The following is a 22,022-nucleotide window of genomic DNA, read 5'->3' as shown; positions in this document are numbered from 1 at the left end:
AGCTGACAAACAAGTTCATCTCTGAAGTTGGTGGGTGAGTGATACTTAGATTCAAACACGTCAAACTTTTAGAGTTGTGATAGTATGTGTTCTGTGTTTAGCATAATGTTTAAACATAGAGACTTAAGAATAAAACATGACTAATTTTGAATACCGGATATGCTGCCTGTGATTTGTGTGATCTCAGGAAGTTACTGAACCTTTTTATTCCCAATTACTTCATCTACTAAGTAAGACCAGTATTTTCTACTCCTCAAGAGAAAATAAGCAGTTAGAATAATGCTTGGATTTTAGTAGACATTTGATTAATATTTGTTGAAATGAAGAAAAGGAAGAGAGGGAAAAGGAAGAAGAAGGGACATAGAAGAAAGAGAGAAGAGAAGAGAGGGAAGGAAAGGAAAGGGGAGCAAGAGAACAAGAAAGAGAGAGAGAGGAAGAGAGAGAAAAAAGAAGGAAGGGAGGAGTAAAGGAAGGAAGACAGAGGCAAAGAAAAGAAAAGAAACGTCTAATTCAGTGTTTGGAAAAATTGTAGCTACTATTATTATTTTTCGAGGAATTTCCATACACTGACTGTATTAAGCATGTCTTTTTATTCTGATGCCTTGACATCATGGGGCCTTGCTGATCCTGGAGAGACTGCCTCTCTCCCAGGGCTAGCCAATTCCTAGAGATAGTGAAGGACTGGCTTGCAAGTGTGTCTTTCATCTGCAAACCAACTACTTCTTTGGGCCACTATTTCCATGTCCTGATTACTCAAGGGCCAAGTGCTAGGCAACTAGGAATGGCCCTTATGTCCCTGAGCCCACTGAAATTATTCAAACTAGCCAATCCTAAGCCTTCTTACTCGTCTCACCCATCCCACAATAAAGGCTCTTGCCCACGTTTTCCCTCATCCTCTCTGCCTCCTAACCTCCTGGTGCTTCCCCATGTGGCCTGTGCAGTGTTCCATTCCCCTCCTCTTGGGTACTGAGTAACAAACTGTCTTTTCAATGGCAATCATCTCCTGATCTGTTGGTCTGACCGTACTTGAATAATATAACCTAGATTTTAATACAGTGACAAAAAGCTAATTTTCATTTGTCTTTATGCAAGGAATCAGCCAATCTGGGTTAGAAACTTGCACATTTACTTACTAGCTGTAGAAGAGTATGTCATGGAAGGAAAAAGATCTATTTAAAACATGAAAAAAATGAATAATAGTTTGCCAGAAGAAAAAGGGGTTGAGTATAATTCCAGGCAGAAGAAAAGCATGTATAAATGATGGGTGAGAAAGAGCATGGTGCTTTTTATAAACTGCATGTATTTTGGCATAATTCACCCTACTGTAGTTTTATACCCCTTTTCACTGGACAGTAAATATCTGTTCATGAGAGCTTCTCTAAGAGACAGTGGTTTGCTGAGGGCTGGAATTGCGTCTCCTTCATTTTCCTATCACCATTCCTAGCACAGTGTTGAAAACTAGTTATTGAATAAATGAATACATGGATGAATTAGGAATGAATGAATGAGTTGAAGGTCCTGAAGAGTGGAATGTGTATGGGCATAGGTTGGAAAAAAATTAATTGAGAGAGGTAGAAATTAGTCACATTATGCCATTTTACTCAATAAATAAAAATAGACTTATCCTCATAATTAGAGCATATTAGTGTATTTTTAAGTATCAATATTAAGACGTTATTCTAAAAACAGTTTATTTACTTCTGGCAACATTGAGTTTTGCTCCAGGCTAAATGAACAGCAGATTAGAAATAGTACATCAGGGTTCCTAGAAGCAGATTGATTGATAGCTGCTAGGAACTGACAGTGACAGTTGTGGAAGAGCAATAGAAACATCTACCAGAAAATCCTGGCAATTTAGTGTTATCTAGGATTATTTAAAAAATCCATATTCATTAGGATGTCCCTTGTTCAATAAGAAAATGTTTGGCTATGTATAGTTTCTTCGTTCAATAACGACATTTTAAAAATCAAATGTAAATAAAATATTTATGTTATTTAGGAAATGACATGTAAAATAAATATTCATTTCCTCAAAATGCTCCTTGAGACAGTGATGCACAGATGCTCTCTCAACTTCCTCCCTTCCCATTTATGGTTCCATTTGAATTTTACCCCATCACTCTACTTAAATTGTGTTTACCAAGTCATTAGTAACCTCCACAGTTTCAAATTTAATGAATACTTTTCAGTCCTGATTACAGATGATCTCTTCGCAGCATGTGACATGGCTGATCATGCCATACTTCCATAAATCTATTCTCTAGACTTTCTTGACCACTGCCATATTTCTTTTGATTATTTTTAGTCTCCTTTCTTGGCTTGTCTTCCTCTACCTACTCCTTAACAATGAGCGTCCTCCTCAACCTTCCCTCCTCACTTTCCATTATGTCCTTGAGGAATCCTAATTACTCCCAAGGGTTCAACTCCATACTGAAGACCCTTAAATCATTTAGCTTTAAGCTCTCAACCTACATCAACATGTTCAAAACTGAACTCATCATCCTTTCCTTTACCTCCCCAACTACTGATGTTCTATTTCCTATCTCAGAGAACGGTACCACCACCTACCAAGTTGCCAAAGCCAGAACCTTGGGAGTCATTTTTGATTCCTCTGAATTCAGGACCTACGTCTAATTAAGTCACCAAGACCTACTTTTCTATCTCCTTAATATCGCCATCCCTCCTGCTACTACCCTGGTCTAAACCCTCATAATTTCTTGCTTGAATTACTGGAACAGTCTTTTAAAGGTTCTCTCTGCCTCTAATTCTCCACATTCTATTACAGTGCTCTTTTCAAATATCAAATTTGATCATATCACTCATTTGTTTGATTCCACTGGGGCTTTAGGATAAAGTTCACACTTCTTAGAAAGACCCTTCAAAAACAAGTTCCTCCTTTCCATTCTAACATCAACTTGAGCAGCATCTCCCACCGTCCCCAGCCACCATATATTTACTGTGTTCTGCCTATATGAAATGGCTTACAGTTCCCTGAATTAGCCATGTTCTCTCTTACTTCAGTGACATTTCACATTGCACCTTTTACCTGGAATATCTTTCCTGTCCCTTCCTCTGCTCTCCCCCAGTTCTTTGCCAAATTCACACGTCCTCTAAGATTCAGTATTTGCATCATCTCCTCTGGAGTTTTTGGGTGAGGCTAGGTTGGTGTTCCTTCTCTGTGTTCAAATTTACTGCCATCACTGCATTTTACATATAGAATTGTATCATGTTTAAAACATTACCTTTTCCCTGAGCTCCTGGAGAACTCTGGAACTGAAATCATAATAGTTTGTTGTCCTTAGTGTCTTATCACACAGAACACATTGAGTGATTAATATGTTGAATGTAAGAATAAACATGCCATATTGTTCAGAAATCTGGCTATTGCTTTGGAAGAAGGGAATGATTTGAAGCTAGTAGAAACCATTTATCGTTTAAGGGCAGAGTGTACTGATATAGAAACAACTAAGTACAAAAAAGGAACCTGGCAAACTGCAGAAGAATGTCTTACAGTTCTGGTCACTTGGTAAACTAGTGTCATTGCTGTAGTCTTGCCATGGGAGTGAACCTCACATTCACAAGCCCCAGTTCTCTAAGTAAAGGACTCCCTCTTGATGATAATGAGGGAGTTGCATGAAAATGAAGCAAGAGTAATTAGAGGTAGAGCAACCTGTGTTGTAGCAGCTCCTCCTGGCAGGAAGGTCTGCAAGTAGTTTGGGAGGTCTTTGTGATGTAGAGCAGAAAGAGGATGAAAGAATATGGATTATGTATAAAAGTGTTAAACTGAACCTGCATGCTTGGAAACTTCTTAGGTTCTACACACTATTCACTCTACACCTGATTTAAATAATGGTCAGGGAAGTTAATAAGTAAATGTATGTGGATCCATGTTGCCTCAGGAATTCTTCCTGAGCTATCATTGCGTCAAAAATGTGATAGAGGAACAGAATGAGTGAGTCCACAGAATGAGGATGACAGATATTAGATACATTTTTATACTCTTCTTTGAGAATGGCGACAATGCCATTGATTCGAGTGACAAGACCCATAGATCACCCTTCAAAACTGCATTTATTTATCTGAGAAGAGGCAGATGATCTCTGAACCATCTGAAATATTGGCTGTGAGGATGTGCTCTTTTTCCCCTCGGCACGGGGTGCATAGATTTCGTGAGAAACTTAAGGAGGTCTGTGAAACCCTTCCAACTCAGATGGCCTTTCCCAGTCTCCTCTGAAGTCCTGTGTCCAGGAACAAGTATGTTGGGGTGCAATCCCTGCTGCTTGCTGTGTCCAGTGTCTGTTGGGCCTCAATTTGTCTCACGTTCTGGGGAAACAGAATTCTATTTGCCATGCCTCCCAGAACTGTAATATACTTTGAATGAGTTCCAGATGTCTTAAGAGATGCCAGATGGCTCATGAGAGGCAGACCAGCTTCAAGGAAAATGTGCCCTATTTCCTTGGATATGAACCACAAATTTAAACTTTCAGGGCCAGCTCAGGGTGGAGGACATTCAGGGCCCATTCTGATAGCCAGCGTTCAATGTGGCTATCACTTGACCCTGGGAAAGGTCCTCCTTCCTTAGGCTATTTTGCAGTGATAATTTCACCAAACACAGATTTTTTTTTTTAAATATAAGGAAGGGAAACCTATTTACTGAGTGCCTCATATATCAGACAGTATACTAAGTACCTTTACATACTTATCTTGCTTAATCCTCACAATAGACACAGGAGGTAAGATATTTGGAACCCAGTTTTTCCAGATGGAAAATCTGAGGCTCAAAGAGTTTCAGTAAATTTATTTTGATTTTCAAGTCATTTATGTACCATTCAACCAGTGCATCTGAGAACATTCAAACTTCACTGATGCTGTTATGTATTTTCCAATCTAACAAGAAATGGCTCCTTCTTAGTCAATTTCCACTGATCTTCTCAATAACATAATGAAGGCCATTTATGATGTACGGAATCTCCTATAGTGTTGTCTACTTCTTCTAGTGAAACAGGCTTGCATGTTTAATATTCATGTATACAATATACATGCACACACACATGTACACACTATCATGTACTTTGCCTTTGCATGGTTAGTTGACTGTATAAATGAAAGCACAGAGAAAGCTACTTCTGTCCTAGAATAAGAATCCACTTTCAGCATGTTGTGTCCTTGCTTCTTTAGTAAACATCACTTGTCCTTCTGAATTCTCTGACTCTCTCAATTCTTAACCCCTGTTTACCTGGATGAAAGGCATTTTCCAATCTTTCCTATAGGATTTTTTTGTTTTGGGGGTCTGTAAATTCTAATTCCTTCTACTCCTCTGGAATTCTAACTCCTGTATCCTGGACTCCTTCCAAATATATCCTTCCAGATATATTCTGCCTATTGGAGTTCTAATTGTGTCTCAATTTCCAGTATTCTTCTGTAGTTTGAATCCTGGCTCTGCCTCTTGTTGGCTGTGGTCCTTGAGAGATTCAGTTGGCTTCTCTGAGACTCCGTTGTTATTGTTGTTTTTCATTTATTAAATGGATATTATAACATCTACCTAGATCTTGTACTTATTTGTAAGTGTTAAATGAGTTAATGTAAGTAGAGCACTTAGTGCAGTGTTTGGCACTGTAGGAAGAACTCAGTAAAGCTTGGCGGTGAAAGTTGCTGAAAATGGAATTGCAGTAACAGTGGTCATTATCCAAGGTAACGTCATGACTGGAGTTTGTCTGGCTAAAGACAACACATGAATTAATATGGTTCTGGATCCTCTTTCATGAAACATATCTGCACTGTTAATTAATGCTCCCAAACAGCAGGCTAATCTCTGTTAGCAATAAATCACATCAGTCCCTACAATTTGGTGTCCCTAAGGAACAGAGTACCACCTGCTGACCTCACTGGAAGCTGGTAGAGGGTGTGAGAAATGAACACTTGGTCTTAGAAAAACATTTGTTTTCCATTGTGAAAGATTATTTGGTATTGTTATATTGTCTATTGTTAGCGTAAAACATAGCCCAGTGTAAGTAATTCCTGGACCAATTCTGCACATTTCACAATTCCTTTTCTCTCTTGTTTTTCTCCTCTTGGGCACAGAAAACAAACAATTGTAAAATGTAATCCACAGGCAGAACACAGATCATAACTGTGCCTTCTATCTTTTTAATTTGAATTTTTATTTTAGTGTCTTCTAATCACTTTTAAATTTCTATTAAACAAGATATTGCCTGATTTCCAAAGGGATGGCCAATTTATCATATAAGGGATTAGATGTAAAAACAGGAAGAGGAAATCTTTTACTGTAAACATTCTGTATTCTTTAGCACATCACTTTCCTCCTGGTTGATTGAAATTTGGGAAATGATTATTAGACTTACACAATAAATATTGAACTTACATTATATAAATGCTCCTAGAACCTACATAGTATATATGCACTCCTACTTTCAAAGCTAGCCAGTTATGTATCTCAGTATGTATTATTCTTAGTGAATAATATAACTGTGCCTTCTTACTATAAACCTGGTACCCCGAGGTAGCCTTCTAGAGATGACTGAATCTGAAATCTAATTTCGGTTACCTTGGGTGGGGGCAGGTAGCCAGAGAACGAGCGATCTTCTTTTCGAAAACTCAGGTTGAGATTCTCCATGTTGAGTTTGCCCTTGGTTGCCCTTAGTGCCATCTTCAGGATCTCCAACAGGTGGTGGTTCACTTCTGACTGGGAGTTGGAGTCTTGAGGGGCAGTACTGCTTGGAGAGGCAGGAGAAAGGCTGTGAAAAGATGATCCACTCAAAGCTATATGGCCGGGGCTTCCCTGGTGGCGCAGTGGTTGAGAGTCCGCCTGCCGATGCAGGAGACACGGGTTCGTGCCCCGGTCCGGGAGGATCCCACATGCCGCGGAGCGGCTGGGCCCGTGAGCCATGGCCGCTGAGCCTGCGCGTCCGGAGCCTGCGCATCCAGAGCCTGTGCTCCGCAAGGGGAGAGGCCACAGCAGTGAGAGGCCCGCGTACCGCAAAAAAAAAAAAAATCTGTATGGCCGATTCACTTTGCTCTACAGCAGCAACTAACACACCATTGTAAAGCAACTATACCCCAATAAAGATGTTAACAACAACAAAAAAGCGGCTGTGTGTTTTCACACCACACCTCTCACCCCAATACATACTGTGGAATGAGAGGACCCACCTAGTAAGGCCTTCTAAATCTGGGTAACCTCATCATGGGACTACATGTGGAGATTGCATAGATTAACTAAAGTCTGTTCCACTCTAGTGAGTCCCACAGTCTGTTCTCCCAGGGGTACCAACCAATTGAACTACAACATAGACCAAAACTTGTAATCCACTAACTCTTTTTTTCCAGGTTAGAAAAACTTAGAAGTGACCATAGTCGTTTACTTTTCCTGCTTTATCTTACTTTTCTTAAGCCCAGATAATTATTGATAGCAAATCTAATTTCCAAACTGTCCATTGCCACAAGCAAAGCAAAGCAAAGCAGATCCTACCAGATCCCCGTAACCAGGGAATCTATATAGAAGGAAATCTTGAACCAGGTGAACTTCCTACATTATCCTCGACTCTGCTCTTTGTATCTGGAAAACCCAGAAAATGTTTGGGTACAATTATTTACTTACCGCCTGGCATGCAAATGTAAGTAGTTATTAAAATAGTGTATCTAACTGACTATTGTTACTTTAAATAATTGGCAAAAAACAACAGGTTGATGAAATGTTATAGTCATTTATTTTGTGAAACTAGTTTGAGATGTTTACTCATTTAACATTCCAATGTATGTGTCCTCCCAGATCCAAGCTGCACTATTTTCTCCACAGTGAAGCTTTTCCTTATTTCCACTCCCTCAACTTAAGTGCCACTTCCCTAGAGGGACATTCCATGACGTCCCCCAACCTCCACTCATGTAAATCAATTTCCTTTCAGTGGTGTGCTGGTAAATCTTTAATGACTAGCTCTCCAAGATAAAGCCCTAACCTGTAGCATTACTATTTTTCATGGTGCCAATACTCCCACCATGGCTGATTTCAAGCTGCCAATATGATGTCCCTGAATGAGGAACTGGGAATTGAGGCTCACTGGCGGCCCTCCTGTTGCTCCAGAACCCCCTGCTTGAGAGACTCTTTCATAATTCTTTGTTCTTTTCCTTAATAAGTCTCCCTCAAGTTGCAATTGCTTCCTTATTCTTTTAGCTGTTGTTTCCTGTCTGACCTCCTCCCTAGTAGACTGCTCCATAAGACGTGGGCTGAGTCTGTTTTGCTCCTATATCATGTGGATCTTGTAGAGATTGGCCTTACCAATCTGATGTATCTGTCCCAGATTTGAATCAGAAGTTTTCCTTCCTCTTTCCTTTTCTTGCAACACCAGTTCCTGTGGGTAGGAATTCGTAAGGTTTTGGCCTTCGGCTCAGCACACAGAGTACTGAATGGGCAGGTGTTATATGGAACCCATTTACTGCAGCTGGTGGATTTCGTAGAAAAACCTGCTGCAGGAGTTTACTTCATCTGGTCCAACTTAGGTGATGAGAGCCGTTGCCACTCCTGCCGCCACTGGTGATGCTGGAGGCTTTTTAAACATCACAGAGTGCCCCATATAAGGCTCTACCTGATGGAACCGGGGAGGACCTTTTTCTAAGCTGTACATTAATTAACAAAGAGCCTGGATTAATTACAGGTCATCAGTCCTGCACTTCCATAAACACACTGTCTGGTTTATATAGAGCAGCACCTTCTCTGATGAATTCAAAATGATGTCTTTATGCACCTTTTCTATACAGTAGATATCCGAATGTCCCTGCGAGTGAAGTGATGCAAGCTCTCTGGATAACTGGAGTGCCAATGGCATTCCACAGATATTTATGGAGCATCTCCCATGTGCCAGGAACTATGCTAGAAGTATGCTGGACACTGAGTTGGCCAGGAAAGATACCATTCCTAACCTCAAATGTCAAAGAAGTAATTACAAGCACAATGACTGTTATAAAGAGAAAGGGCTATGCGGTCATATAGCAAAGAGCTATAACCTTTGCTATATGCGGTCATATAGCAAAGAGATATAACCTAGTCTAGGGCTCAAGAAAAGTTTCCTGTCTAGGATTCGTAAGACCTATATCTGCCAATAAGTGGCAATATGTTCTGGTGCATCGTCTACTACCCTTCAGGGCGCAAATCTCACTATCTGTTCCATGTGAAGTGTGGTTGCTGATTATTAAATATTGCCAGGGCTTTACAGCTCTCAGCAGGGCAATTGCGCCAAGTGATAGTTGACTGGTGTACCCACATGGCAGCATCACTTTCTTTGGACTGTGAGCCCCTGAGGGAGACATTGGGCTTTGCCAATCTCTGAATTCACTGTGCTCAGCAAAGTGTGCCTGGCATTCAGTGAATGTGTGTTGACTGAAGTAGTGCAGTCAAAAAGGGCACATCATAGAAAGGAATCAAGTCTATTACTTGGCCCTTGGATATTTTTATAGGACACTGTGCCTTTTTCCTAGAGTGAAGTGATACACTTCAATGCCATGGCTCTTAACCACTATGTCACATTATTTGTAACAGGAAAGAGTGTCTTCTGGTAGGATAGTTTAAAATAGTAAAAAACACTTATATAGCACTTGCTATCTATCAGGTACTATTTTTAAGAACTTTGCATTGACTAACTCAGTTCCTCTTACAAATCTATGAAGTGAAGGGAAATCTATCATTGTTCCCATTTTACAGTTGGGGAATGGAAGCACAGAGAGGGTAAGTGACCAGCCAGATGTTGCAGAGCCACTAATGGGCAGAAACAGGAATTGAGCCCAGGCTTCTGTCAATGGAAGTTATGCTCCTAACCACTGCACTTTGTCATTTTTTGTGGCGAACACAGAGACTATCATGCTTTACTGTGCCTCATTTCTAACGCTATTCCTCACATCCTAATTTTTACGTTGAGTCATTTCTTTCCTTTGAGATGATGTGAAGGAATTTTTGATTTCTGTACCTCAAACCTTTCTCTGCTAGTGCCTGTAACCCAGGAGTTCACTGACCGAACATATTTCTGGAATCATACTGTATGAACTGGAGCTCTGCCCCGGTATACACTCATTTCTTATTTCATAATGAGGTTTTTCATTTTCACATGGCAACTTCATAAAAAAGACACATGCTTGACGTTAAGAAGCTGGTAATTGTTGCAAATAACTTTCTATGCTGGCCTGCGTACAAGAGAGAAAAAAAAAACTATAAGCAGAAGCCAACTGTTGGTGAAGAGCAAAGTGATTCTGCATTAGGTGAAGTTTTCGAGTGTACGACCTCCACAATCCCTGCCAGCTCTTGAAGTCTACAAACACTATGCCCACAAAAAGGGAGAAAAATACCTTTGATGCCTACCACCCTGAGCTTCTTTCACCTTGCTGTCCTCAACTCTTTTGTTTTGCTGTGGATCATCTGAAGCTGCAACTTTTAAACACCAGAGTAGCTTTTCATAATTCACCTGAAAATTAAATATCAAACAGAACATCCTCATTGAATTTACATGTAGGGGAAAGAAGATGCCTGAGATAACATGTATTTGGAAAAGTTTTAGCATTAAAACTGTTAAAAACAGGTTTTAAAATATAATAATTATTCGTGCTTTTTTATCAACTGTTCCTTTTATTTTCCCTTCTGGACATACGGTAAAATAATACTTCCTGATTGTCTTGTGGTTGAGTAGGGTGATGACCAGTTCTGGCCAGTGAGTTGTGAGCAGAAGTGACATGTGCTACTTCTGGGCTGAGGATTAAACTGCTGACATGACACCCTCCAGGTCTCTCTTTTTCCCCTCTGCCGTCACATCCAAAAGTCCTACAGAGTGGTTGCTTCATCAGCATGGGTTTGGAGCTAAGATGATGATGGTACTGAGAAGAGCCTGGGGTGGACTCATTATGAAAAATAAACTTTTATTGTTTTAAGCCACTGAAACTTTGGGGCAATTTGTTACAATAGCATAACCTAGTGTCTAGCTTCTCTCTCACACACACATCTCTTACACAGATATATTCAACAGATATAGTCAGATTACTTAGGGGCAAGGCCTTATTTACCTAGGTGAAAAACTCAAGACTTTTTTTTTTTTTACATAGGAAAGGACTAAAAGAATGTCATCATTTCCATTGCTGGGCTGGATGACATGCTAGGGACTCTGTTCTGGTGGGCAGACAACTCCACGGCAGTAGAGGGCGTAGCAGTGGGGACAGGAAGCCATATAAGGTCCTGATAGAAACTAGATCTCAGGCTGGAGAATTGGCTTGAACTGAAGATTCAGAGAGTTTGTACTAATAGGTTGATACTGTATTGCTAAATACATCTCATAAATATACAACTGATTCTATTTTCACAGATAAGGGATGGGCAGGAGATAGAACTAACATTTATTTGAGTACCTACTAAATGCTAAACATGAGACCAGGTAATTTGCATTTACTTTACTACTAAATCCTCAGATTGGTTTTGGCCTGATTTTCCATCAACACATGCTCACAAATGATTTATCCATTGGTATTATTCCTTCCTATTTTAGGATATTTTCCTTTAGCTCCCAGAATTTGGTTACACTTGGGCTATGCTTTGTATTCATCCACAATGTGAGCTTGGGAAGTGCAGTGCTCAGAGAAAGAACCCTGGTCTCATCTTTGGGGAGCCTTTATCTCTGTCCTGGGTCTACTATTAATTCTCTGGGTGCCCTGAGCAAGTTCCTTAACCCCTCTGGGTTTCAGTTTCCTACTCAGTGAAATGATGGTGGTGAATTATATTTCAAAGATACCTCCCACCTCTTAACTCTCTAGGAACTGTCATGATACATCTTCGATAAGTTCTCCATTCTAACCTCAGAGCCTATAGACTGATCAGCTTGTAAATAGACTCAGGTGGGCCCATTATCTTGATTCTGTAAGTATCCCAATGGTGTTAAGAGCAGACAATGAAAGTTTGGACAGGAAACCCTTTAAAGAGAAATTAAACAAGGCTGAGACCTAAATCTGTTTTCTATATGGGTCTTATCTGACTAGAGATTTCCACATATAAATATGCTTTGTATCTTATGGGTCAATAGTAAAGGTTATTTTCAAGAAAGAAACTTACCTTTTAATTCTATTACTCTGGTGGGTACAAATCAAGTAAACAAAAGGAACCCACACTTAAAATAAAAAGATGGTCATACCATTTCAGGAGATCCCCTCCCAGAAAATCGCTGGCAAAGGATCTTGACTGTTGGTAACTGCAGAGGGACCTCAAACCTCAAGAAGAGGTGGCTCAGCTGAGACTGGAGAAGAAATCCTGAAGAGACAGGATCTTCAGCTCTTTCTGAAGCTTGTCTAATAAGCCAGAACTCAAAAGGCATGACTTGAGTTCTCTTCTGACCAGCAAGAAGAAAAGTGTCTTCTTTTGTTGTTCCACTTGGCCTCTGGCCAATATCCTGAAACAACAACAGTAATAACAAATTAACAGGGCTCTAAAATAAAATGACTAAATGCTAATGCAAGGAAGAAGAAGCCTAGTTGGGCTGGTATCAAAGCATCCACTTTTAAGCCTTGTCCTAAAAGGAACAGGAAAGAACACTTACACTTGAAAGTAAGTATTAAGTCTGGGTATATTCATTAGTTTACAATGTCTCAGGACCTTCAACCACAATAGAAAACAGCCCAACAACTCTTAGGATACAGAGCTGCCCCTTACCATCTGTTCTAAGGACCAGTCTCTAAGGTTTCTCCTGGGGAGGCCATGGATATAGGACAGGGACTGGTCTCCAGTTGGTACAGAGCTGCAGTAGACATTTTCCTGGTTGGGAATCTTAAAGAAACAAAGACAAATGGTAGTAAGGATCAGAAGGGGTGGGTGAAGAGAAAGAGAAAAAAAGGGAGAATATGAGTGAGTCAACAAATTCTTTTTTTTTTTTAAATAAATAAATTTATTTATTTATTTATGGCTGCACGGGGTCTTTGATGCTGCGCGTGGGCTTTTCTCTAGTTGTGTCAAGAGGGGGCTACTCTTCATTGCAGTGTGTGGGCTTCTCATTGTGGTGGCTCCTCTTGTTGTGGATCACAGGCTCTAGGCGCACGGGTTTCAGTAGTTGTGGCACTTGGGCTCAGTAGTTGTGGCTCATGGGCTCTAGAGTGCGGGCTCAGTAGTTGTAGTGCACAGGCTTAGTTGCTCTGCAGCATGTGGAATCTTCCCGGACCAGGGCTCGAACCCATGTCCCCTGCACTGGCAGGTGGATTCTTAACCACTGCACCACCAGGGAAGTCTGAGTCAACAAATACTTAAAACACATTCACAGTTCCAAATGACTTCAGCCCATGTGGTCATTGAGTCATTGAATCCCCACAGAAGAGAAAGGTTACCTCAACATTAACTTCATCATTATGCAGTTAACAGAAGTTTGATAAATAAATGGACAATTAGACACTTTTTCATTTATGCAATAAAGAAGGTGTCTGTGACAAAGAAAAAATAGGTAGACCATAAGATGTTTATAGGCAAATGGAGGGCTATTATTAGAGATAGGGCTATCCTTGGGCTGTTTCAATTAGCAGATTCAAGAAGGGCAGCAAAGGCAATTGTGAGCTTTGTCAAGAATGGAATAGAAGAGATTAAAACACCCAGAATATTACACCCCAAGAGCAATGTTATTAAAGGTTACAACAGAATAAATGATGGAACAAGGGTCAATGATAAAATCCCATTCCCTCATGCCATGGTATATGATGTATTAATAATGTTTTTTATTTTCTGTATTTTATGATGGTTTGACATCTTGGGGGCCTTGCTGGCTGGAGGAGACTGCCCCTTCAAGGGCTAAGTAATTCCTAGAGATAGTAAGCAGCTTGCCTGCTAATACATCTTTAATATGTGAACCAACCAATCCTAAGTCCATATCTCCAACCACCTCCTTTATCTAACTCTCACACACCAAGCCAATATTTCCCCCACCCTAAATCTACCCAGGTCCAGATATCAGACAGGGGACAGCTCCTCTTTGGGCCTCCAGTGGGCCCAAAGCCCACTGGAATTGTTCAGACCAGCCAGTTCTGATCTATTTACCCTGCCCTGCATTACCTTTCCCATGGAAACCCCAGTAAAGGCTGTGGCCTGTGCTCTCCCCTCACTCCTCTGCCCCCTGATTGACTTTGGTGCTTCCACATGTGGCCCTGCATGGTGTGGCATGCCCCCTTTTCACTGGGAAATGTAAATAATACATTCTTTCAAAGGCAGTTGCTTCTATATGTGTCACCTTGCCATACCTGATTAAAACAAAATCCTGGGTACAAATTGAATCACATGGCTATTTTTAATGTCAAGTAATTGAAAGGAGACATTATCAGAAGGATTCATTGAAAACTGAGTGTCTGTACTCAATTGATAGTTATATTGAATAACCTATCAGTATGAATGGCAACCTACAGATGCTGTATAGTCATGAAACATTTTAAAGAAAAATCAAGAGGGTCTCTAGAGTGGGCAGAGTGAGGAGTGGCAGAGGGTTCTAAAATAGGCATAATAAAATAACACGACATATATTGGGCACATACTCTCTACAAGGTACCATTATGAGTACTTTGTTTATATCATTCAATTTAATCGGTACAACAACCCTATAAGGTAGGTAGTATTTGTACCTTTTTATATTTGGAATGCTGAGGCTTAAAGAAGTTAAGTAACTGTATTCCTTCATTTAAGAAATATTTATGGCTTGCCTAGGCTAGGCCAGGCACTGTGATAGGCCCCACAGTGAATAAAACAGATATGGCCTCTGCTCTCACAGAGCTTGCAGATGATGAGAGGCATGGCAAGCGACTGTGACAGTACACCATGGGATGGTAAGGGACACTATTAGAACAGCCCATGGGTCCATCTAACCTGGACTTGGTGGTCCAGGTCTGGAAGCAATGACATTTAAATCTAGGCTTGAAAGATGAGCTAGATTTGGATAGGCTAAGGAGTGGAGACTTCTGTGATAGACGGGATGGGAATAAAGGGGAATAAAGAGGAGAAGAGAAGAAGGAAGAGTACAGGAAAAGGAAACTGGATGTAGAAAACCTCAAAGGTGCACACACGTGCCTAAAAGAGAGTAATGGATGCTCTCAGAGCATCACTTAAGTTTTTGGAAAGGCAAAAGGCAAGGCTGGAGAGGGAGACAGGAGAAAGGAGATGAATAGCCTTAACTCTTGTTAGTATCTGTGTTTTATCCTGAGGGCAGTGGGGAGTCATGGTAATGTTTTTAGTAGATCTAGCACTAGGCTAGACTTGCCCAAAATTTACTCCCTAGTAAATTATGCAGATAAGATTTGGACCCTGCTTTTCACCTTTCCTCTGGGATGAGAACGATTACACAGTCTGTCCACAGAACAGTTTCATTCTGCAAGGTATTTAGTTAGGTATTTCAGACATAGTGTTCTCAGAACAATACGTTTCTTTATAAATACTTGTAATATAAAATATTTATATTTTCAGGTACATATAAATATTTTCTGCCTCTGAGAATTGATACACTTCTATATTACAGTATTCTAAAGCTGCATTTATCAACACTTATCATTCTCATGGAGTCAAGGTGTTCTTTAGTCCCTTTATTCCCATTTATACAGCAAATTTATTGAGTGCCTTTATCTTTGGCACTAGAGATACAGGTGAACAAGACAGGTATGATTGCTGACTGCCCCTCATAGATCTTTTGGCCTAGACATTACAGACTACATTTTATGGCCTTGCCTATGGAAAGGGGAAAATATATTGTGCTCCCAGGAATGCTGTGAAGAATGAATGCCATAATGTATTTTAAATATTTTGCGTATTGTACAACTATATTATGAATTTGTTTGCTATTTTTTTGTGTATCTCCTTCCAAAAGATCTATGAGGGGTGGTCAGCAATCATACCTGCCTTGTTCACCTGTATCTCTTGTGCCAAAGATAAAGGCACTCAATAAATTTGGTGTATAACTGGAAATAAAGGGGACTAAAGAACACCTTGACTCCATGAGAATGATGTGTTGATAAATGCTTCTTTAGAACCCTATGAGAGCCAGAACTCTCTTGTATCCTGCTGACTCCCAGCGTCAAGAAAAACACTGAACTTGAAGAAGAAACCAAGAAAGACAGTGTCAGAATGATGATGATGTCTTGTTCAGGCCAAGGGCACGCCAGGCCTCAGACTTCTCCCTTCACTGATATAAATCATCCTGGGCTGTTTTTCAAAAGCAAAGAGTGTTCCTAAATTGTCAAAGGAGATAAAATGGGAAATTCTGATCAAGAATCACTATGTTTCTGACTTCAGGGGTTGTCAGAGTACCTATAAAGTCTCTGATACTACAGCTTTCTCTCATTTGTTTTACTTTTTTTTTTAACATTTTTATTGGAGTATAATTGCTTTACAATGGTGTGCTAGTTTCTGCTTTGTAACAAAGTGAATCAGTTATACATATACATATGTTCCCATATCTCTTCCCTCTTGCGTCTCCCTCCCTCCCACCCTCCCTATCCCACCCCTCTAGGTGGTCACAAAGCACCGAGCTGATCTCCCTGTGCTATGCGGCTGCTTCCCACTAGCTATGTATTTTATGTTTGGTAGTGTATATATGTCCATGCCACTCTCTCGCTTTGTCACAGCTTACCCTTCCCTCTCCCCATATCCTCAAGTCCATTCTCTAGTAGGTCTGTGTCTTTATTCCTGTCTAACCCCTAGGTTCTTCATGACATTTTTTCCCCCTAAATTCCATATATATGTGTTAGCATACGGTATTTGTCTTTCTCTTTCTGACTTACTTCACTCTGTATGACAGACTCCAGGTCCATCCACCTCGTTACAAATAGCTCAATTTCATTTCCTTTTATGACTGAGTAATATTCCATTGTATATATGTGCCACATCTTCTTTATCCATTCATCCAATGATGGACAGTTAGGTTGTTTCCATCTCCTGGCTATTGTAAATAGAGCTGCAATGAACATTTTGGTACATGACTCTTTTTGAATTATGGTTTTCTAAGGGTATATGCCCAGTAGTGGGTTTGCTGGGTCATATGGTAGTTCTATTTGTAGTTTTTTAAGGAACCTCCATACTGTTCTATAGTGGCTGTACCAATTCACATTCCCACCAGCAGTGCAAGAGTGTTCCCTTTTCTCCACATCCTCTCTAGCATTTATTGTTTCTAGATTTTTTGATGATGGCCATTCTGACTGGTGTGAGATGATATCTCATTGTAGTTTTGATTTGCATTTCTCTAATGATTAATGATGTTGAGCATTCTTCCATGTGTTTGTTGGCAGTCTGTATACCTTCTTTGGAGAAATGTCTATTTAGGTCTTCTGCCCATTTTTGGATTAGATCACTCCCTAACACCATACACAAAAATAAGCTCAAAATGGATTAAAGACCTAAATGTAAGGCCAGAAACTATCAAACTCTTAGAGGAAAACATAGGCAGAACACTCATTTGTTTTACTTTGCATCACAAAATACTGCTTGGGAATGGATAACACAGCAGCCTGAAATGACTTTGAGCGATGCTAGTTTTGTAATATTGACCTCAGAGAATCGGTACAAATGAAGCAGAGAAATTTAACACAGATTCAGCAACTGTCCTTGGGCGTTAGAACTTGAAAGTGTTGGAAGTGTAAACAAGTCTTTTAAAGAGATGGCTTATAAATAAAACTATTTTTAAGTGGTTATATTGTAGAAGACATGAACACTCTGCACCAAGACAAGTGAACACAACAAACTGTCTTAATATTAGGCAATGGATAGCTGTGACTTGGGTGAAAATTTACAGAGACAGCATTAAATGCAGAGTTGAAAAGTTCTATTTCTTTTTTTTTTTTTTGCGGTACGCGGGCCTCTCACTGTTGTGGCCTCTCCCGTTGCGGAGCACAGGCTCCGGACGCGCAGGCTCAGCGGCCATGGCTCACGGGCCCAGCCGCTCCGCGGCATGTGGGATTTTCCCAGACTGGGGCACGAACCCGTGTCCCTTGCACCGGCAGGTGGACTCTCAACCACTGCGCCACCAGGGAAGCCCGAAAAGTTCTATTTCTTAAATAACTTAGGCCAAGGTCCTGATGCATTCTAGAAGGCTGCTAAATGGCTCAAAAAAGGACACTAGTGATAATAAATACAACCATGAGAAAGATGCATGTAAAATATTTGATAGTTTTTGAGAAATGTAGAATTGAAAAAATAGTTCCAAATTAATATATATATATGATTTTAATATACACTTTAAACATATTAATACAGTAAATATTAGAGTTAATCATTTGGCTTATTTATTTTTGTAAAATTTATATTTTATTTAAATTTTAACTTCTAATTACGGAAAACTTTACACATAGGCACATGTAGCGAGAATAGTATGATGAAACTCCGTATACTCATCACCAAGCTTCAGTTATCAACTGAAAACCTCGTTTTTTTATGTCCACATCACCCCCCACCAGAGATGACGTGAACCCCAGACAGTGTATTATTTCATCTGCATTGTTTTAGCATGTATTTATAAAGCAGTGAGTTTTATAGTGTGGTCCTTGGGTCACAAGCCTCAGTATCACCTGGAAACTTGTTAGAAATGTGAGTTCTCAAGACCCACCCTAGACCCACTGAATGAGAATTTCTAGGGTTGGGAGCCTAGAAATCTGTGTTTTAACAAGTACTCCAGTAATTCTAATGCACAATAAAATTTGTGAACCACTGACCAAAGGATAAGGATTCTTTGTAAACATAACCACAATGACATTATTACACTAAAAAATTCCTCATTAACAATAATTCCTTAATATCATCAACTACCTAGTGAGTGTTCAAAATCCCCCAATTATCTGATAAATAGTATTATTAGTTTGTTTATTCAAATCAGGAGCCAAATATCCACATATTGCAACTGGCTAATATCACTTACATCTTTTAAAATTTCTAGTGCTTTCTGGACTTCCCTGGTGGTGCAGTGGTTAAGAATCTACCTGCCAATGCAGGGGACATGGGTTCGAGCCCTGCTGGGAAGATCCCACATGCCATGGAGCAACTAAGCCCGTGCAACACAACTACTGAAGCCTAGAGCCTGTGCACCACAATGAAGAGTAACCTCTGCTCGCTGCAACTAGAGAAAGCTCTCATGCAGCAGCGAAGATACAATGCAGCCAAAAAAAAAAAAAAAAAAATTTCTAGTTCTTCCTACCCTCCCGCCTTTTCACATTTTTTTCCTTTGCAATTTATTTGTTGAAGAAGCTGAGTTGTCTGTCCTATAAAGTTTTCCACCATCTGGATTTTGTTGCTGTTTAACAAATTGTCGCGTATATTTCCTGTAAAACAGCAGTTAGATCTAGAATCTTGATCACAGTCAAGTTCAATCAAATCATAGTTGGTATATTTTCCCATGGAAGCAAATGCTGTCAGGTTGTCTTCCTTTTTGTGATATTCACAGGCACTGATAATCATTGCTTTAGTCCATTTTTTTTTGTTAGGATTTTAGAAAATAGTGGTATTCTCACTCTACTATTACTTCTCATTTATTGGTAGTAATGTTCCTCTAAAGAGAGACTGTCCCTTATCAACCATTATCTAAGATACGGTTTGTAGAGAGAAGGCACATTGAATAAATGCTTGATTCTCTCTCTTTTTTTTTTTTTTTTGCGGTACGCGGGCCTCTCACTGTTGTGGCCTCTGGTGTTGCGGAGCACAGGCTCCTGACGAGCAGCCTCAGCGGCCGTGGCTCATGGGTCCAGCCGCTCCGCGGCATGTGGGATCTTCCCGGACCGGGGCACGAACCCGTGTCCCCTGCATCGGCAGGCGGACTCTCAACCACTGCGCCACCAGGGAAGCCCCTATTATTTTTATTGATATCCAAAATGTCCCACTTTGACTAGTGGGAGCCTTTAATTTTTTTCTTTTTTTAGTGGGAGCCATTTTAAGTTAGATCCTGAGTCTTTTCTTGACAAGTCTTGGAAGGTCTTTGGTATCTTCATTGTTTTTGGTGTAAGCAGATGTTACAGGCTCAAAGCTGGAATCAGCCTTTAGAATTTACTGAACACAATACAGGCGGTAGGGTGCTCATTCACATGGGATTGTTTCTACATTTTTCAATGGACAAGGCTAGGAAATGTATTTTTTTTAAAAAAGAGTTCATACTGATATTTCCAAATCAGATGTAGGAGTATAGGAGTTTTATATTGTCTCATCAATATTATAGCTATATTTCATTTCTCCTACACTGGAAATTCCAAGTCCCAAAACCACCAAGATGGTGACTCATTTGCTTTATCCCCCAATACACATACAGAAGAACAGTATCAACATAATGGTTACTGAAAACCTTTAAAGGTATTTTTTCAAAAATATTTTCCTTAGAGTATATACCCCACTAGAGACATACAGTGAAGTTATTATGTTTTAAAGTTATTTACAATAGTTCCACGCTCTTTGGTTTTGCTGGCAATTAATACATAGGTTCATGTGGTAGCTAGTCTCCAAGGCGGCCCCAGTGATCCCTGCCTCCTAGTACTCATGTTCTTGTGCAGGCCTTCCTCTCCACACTTAATTAGAATTAGTCTGGATAACCAATAGAAGAACACTGTACAAGTGATGGTATGCCACTTCTGAGATTAGTTTATTAAGACATTGGGGCTTCAGTTTTGGTTGTGTACACACACGCTCACTCTCTCTCTCTCTTTCTGGGATAACTTATCTTGGGAAAGCCAGATACCATGTCACAAGCAGCCCTATGGAGAGGCCCAAATTGAAAACAGACAATATCTCTGGCCACAACCAGCAAGTAACTGAGGCCTCTGTCAATAGCCACTCAAAGGGGCCTAGAAGTGGATCTTCTAGCCCTGGGTAAACCTTCAGGCGACTGCATTCCTGCTGACATTTGGCATGAAATTTCATGGGAGACCTTGAGCGAGAACTACTCATCTAAGCTATTCCTGGATTCTTGTCTCTCAGAAACAGTGAGAGATAATATATGGTTATTGGTTTAAGTGGTCACCTTTTCAGATAACTTGTTATGCAGCAATAGATAACTAAAACAGACTGACTTTATTTTGTTTTCAATTTTTAGGGCTTGATTTTTTTAAACATTTAAGTCAGTTTTATATTTATGTAAAATATTTAAATAGTTCCAAAGCCAAATCTACAGAACAAGATTTAGTCAGAGATTTGTGGTTCCTATTCTTGATCCCTCCATTATATTCCCTCTAGTCCCAATAGGTAACCATGTTTTAAAAAAGAAGTTTTCATTAATTCCTTCATTTTTAAAAACATAAGCAATAATAGATATTTAGAAGCATAATCTACATACTTTTCTTCACTTTGCTTTTGTTTAATTAATAGTATATCTAGCTATATTATTCCATACAATGATATATAGTATGGATATAGCCATACAATTATATATATGTGTGTATATATATGATTCATATATATAGTGAGATTCTTCATTACTTTCTACAGTTTTATTAAAGTTTTTATAATACTCCATGTATGGATGTACCTTAGTTTTTTCAACCTGTCCCTTATTGATGGAAATTTAGGTTGTTTACAGTTTTTGATATAATAAGTAATGCTGCAACGAATACCTTCTACATAAATTGTTAAACATATTTCCAGTATACCTTTGGGATAGATTTCTGAAAGTGAGATTTTCATGTCAAAAAATTCATACATAAGTAGTTTTGCTGATTATTGCCTAATTTCCTTCCAAAGTGGTTGTTCCATTTTAAATTTCCTCTACCTTCTAACAAAGTATGTTGTCAATTTTCTGGACTTTTGCCAGTGTAATAGGTGAGAAATTATATCTCAAGGTGGTTTTAACTTACATTCCTTTTATTAAGAGCAAGGCTATATCTTTTGATATGTTTAAGGGTCATTTATATTTATCATTCTGTGACCTGTCTGTTCCTACATTTTATTCATTTTTCTAATAGTTTACTGTCCTTTTTCTTCTTAATTTTTAGATGGAAAATTCTATCTGTTAGGGATATATTTATCTATGACATAAGTTGCAGATATTTTCCCCAGTTTGTTAAGT

General features: G+C 39.6%; 1 protein-coding gene across 1 annotated transcript in view; it reads right to left on the bottom strand.

The window, feature by feature from the left end:
• The window catches only part of LOC309830263 (uncharacterized protein C1orf87), a gene marked incomplete at both ends in the record, with an annotated part of 77,043 nt that overhangs the window by 27,455 nt on the left and 27,566 nt on the right, over positions 1-22,022 (bottom strand). The window contains 6 exon segments of the mRNA XM_082666714.1: positions 6,566-6,731; positions 10,351-10,466; positions 12,174-12,307; positions 12,310-12,377; positions 12,379-12,428; positions 12,674-12,802. Coding sequence (XP_082522840.1) covers positions 6,566-6,731; positions 10,351-10,466; positions 12,174-12,307; positions 12,310-12,377; positions 12,379-12,428; positions 12,674-12,802 — 663 coding nt within the window.

Source organism: Grampus griseus (assembly GCF_964374135.1).
Source record: "Grampus griseus genome assembly, chromosome: 1".
Taxonomy (NCBI): Eukaryota; Metazoa; Chordata; class Mammalia; order Artiodactyla; family Delphinidae; genus Grampus; species Grampus griseus.
The sequence above is the reverse complement of the archived record's forward strand: the minus strand, read 5'-3'. Positions and strand labels throughout refer to the sequence as shown.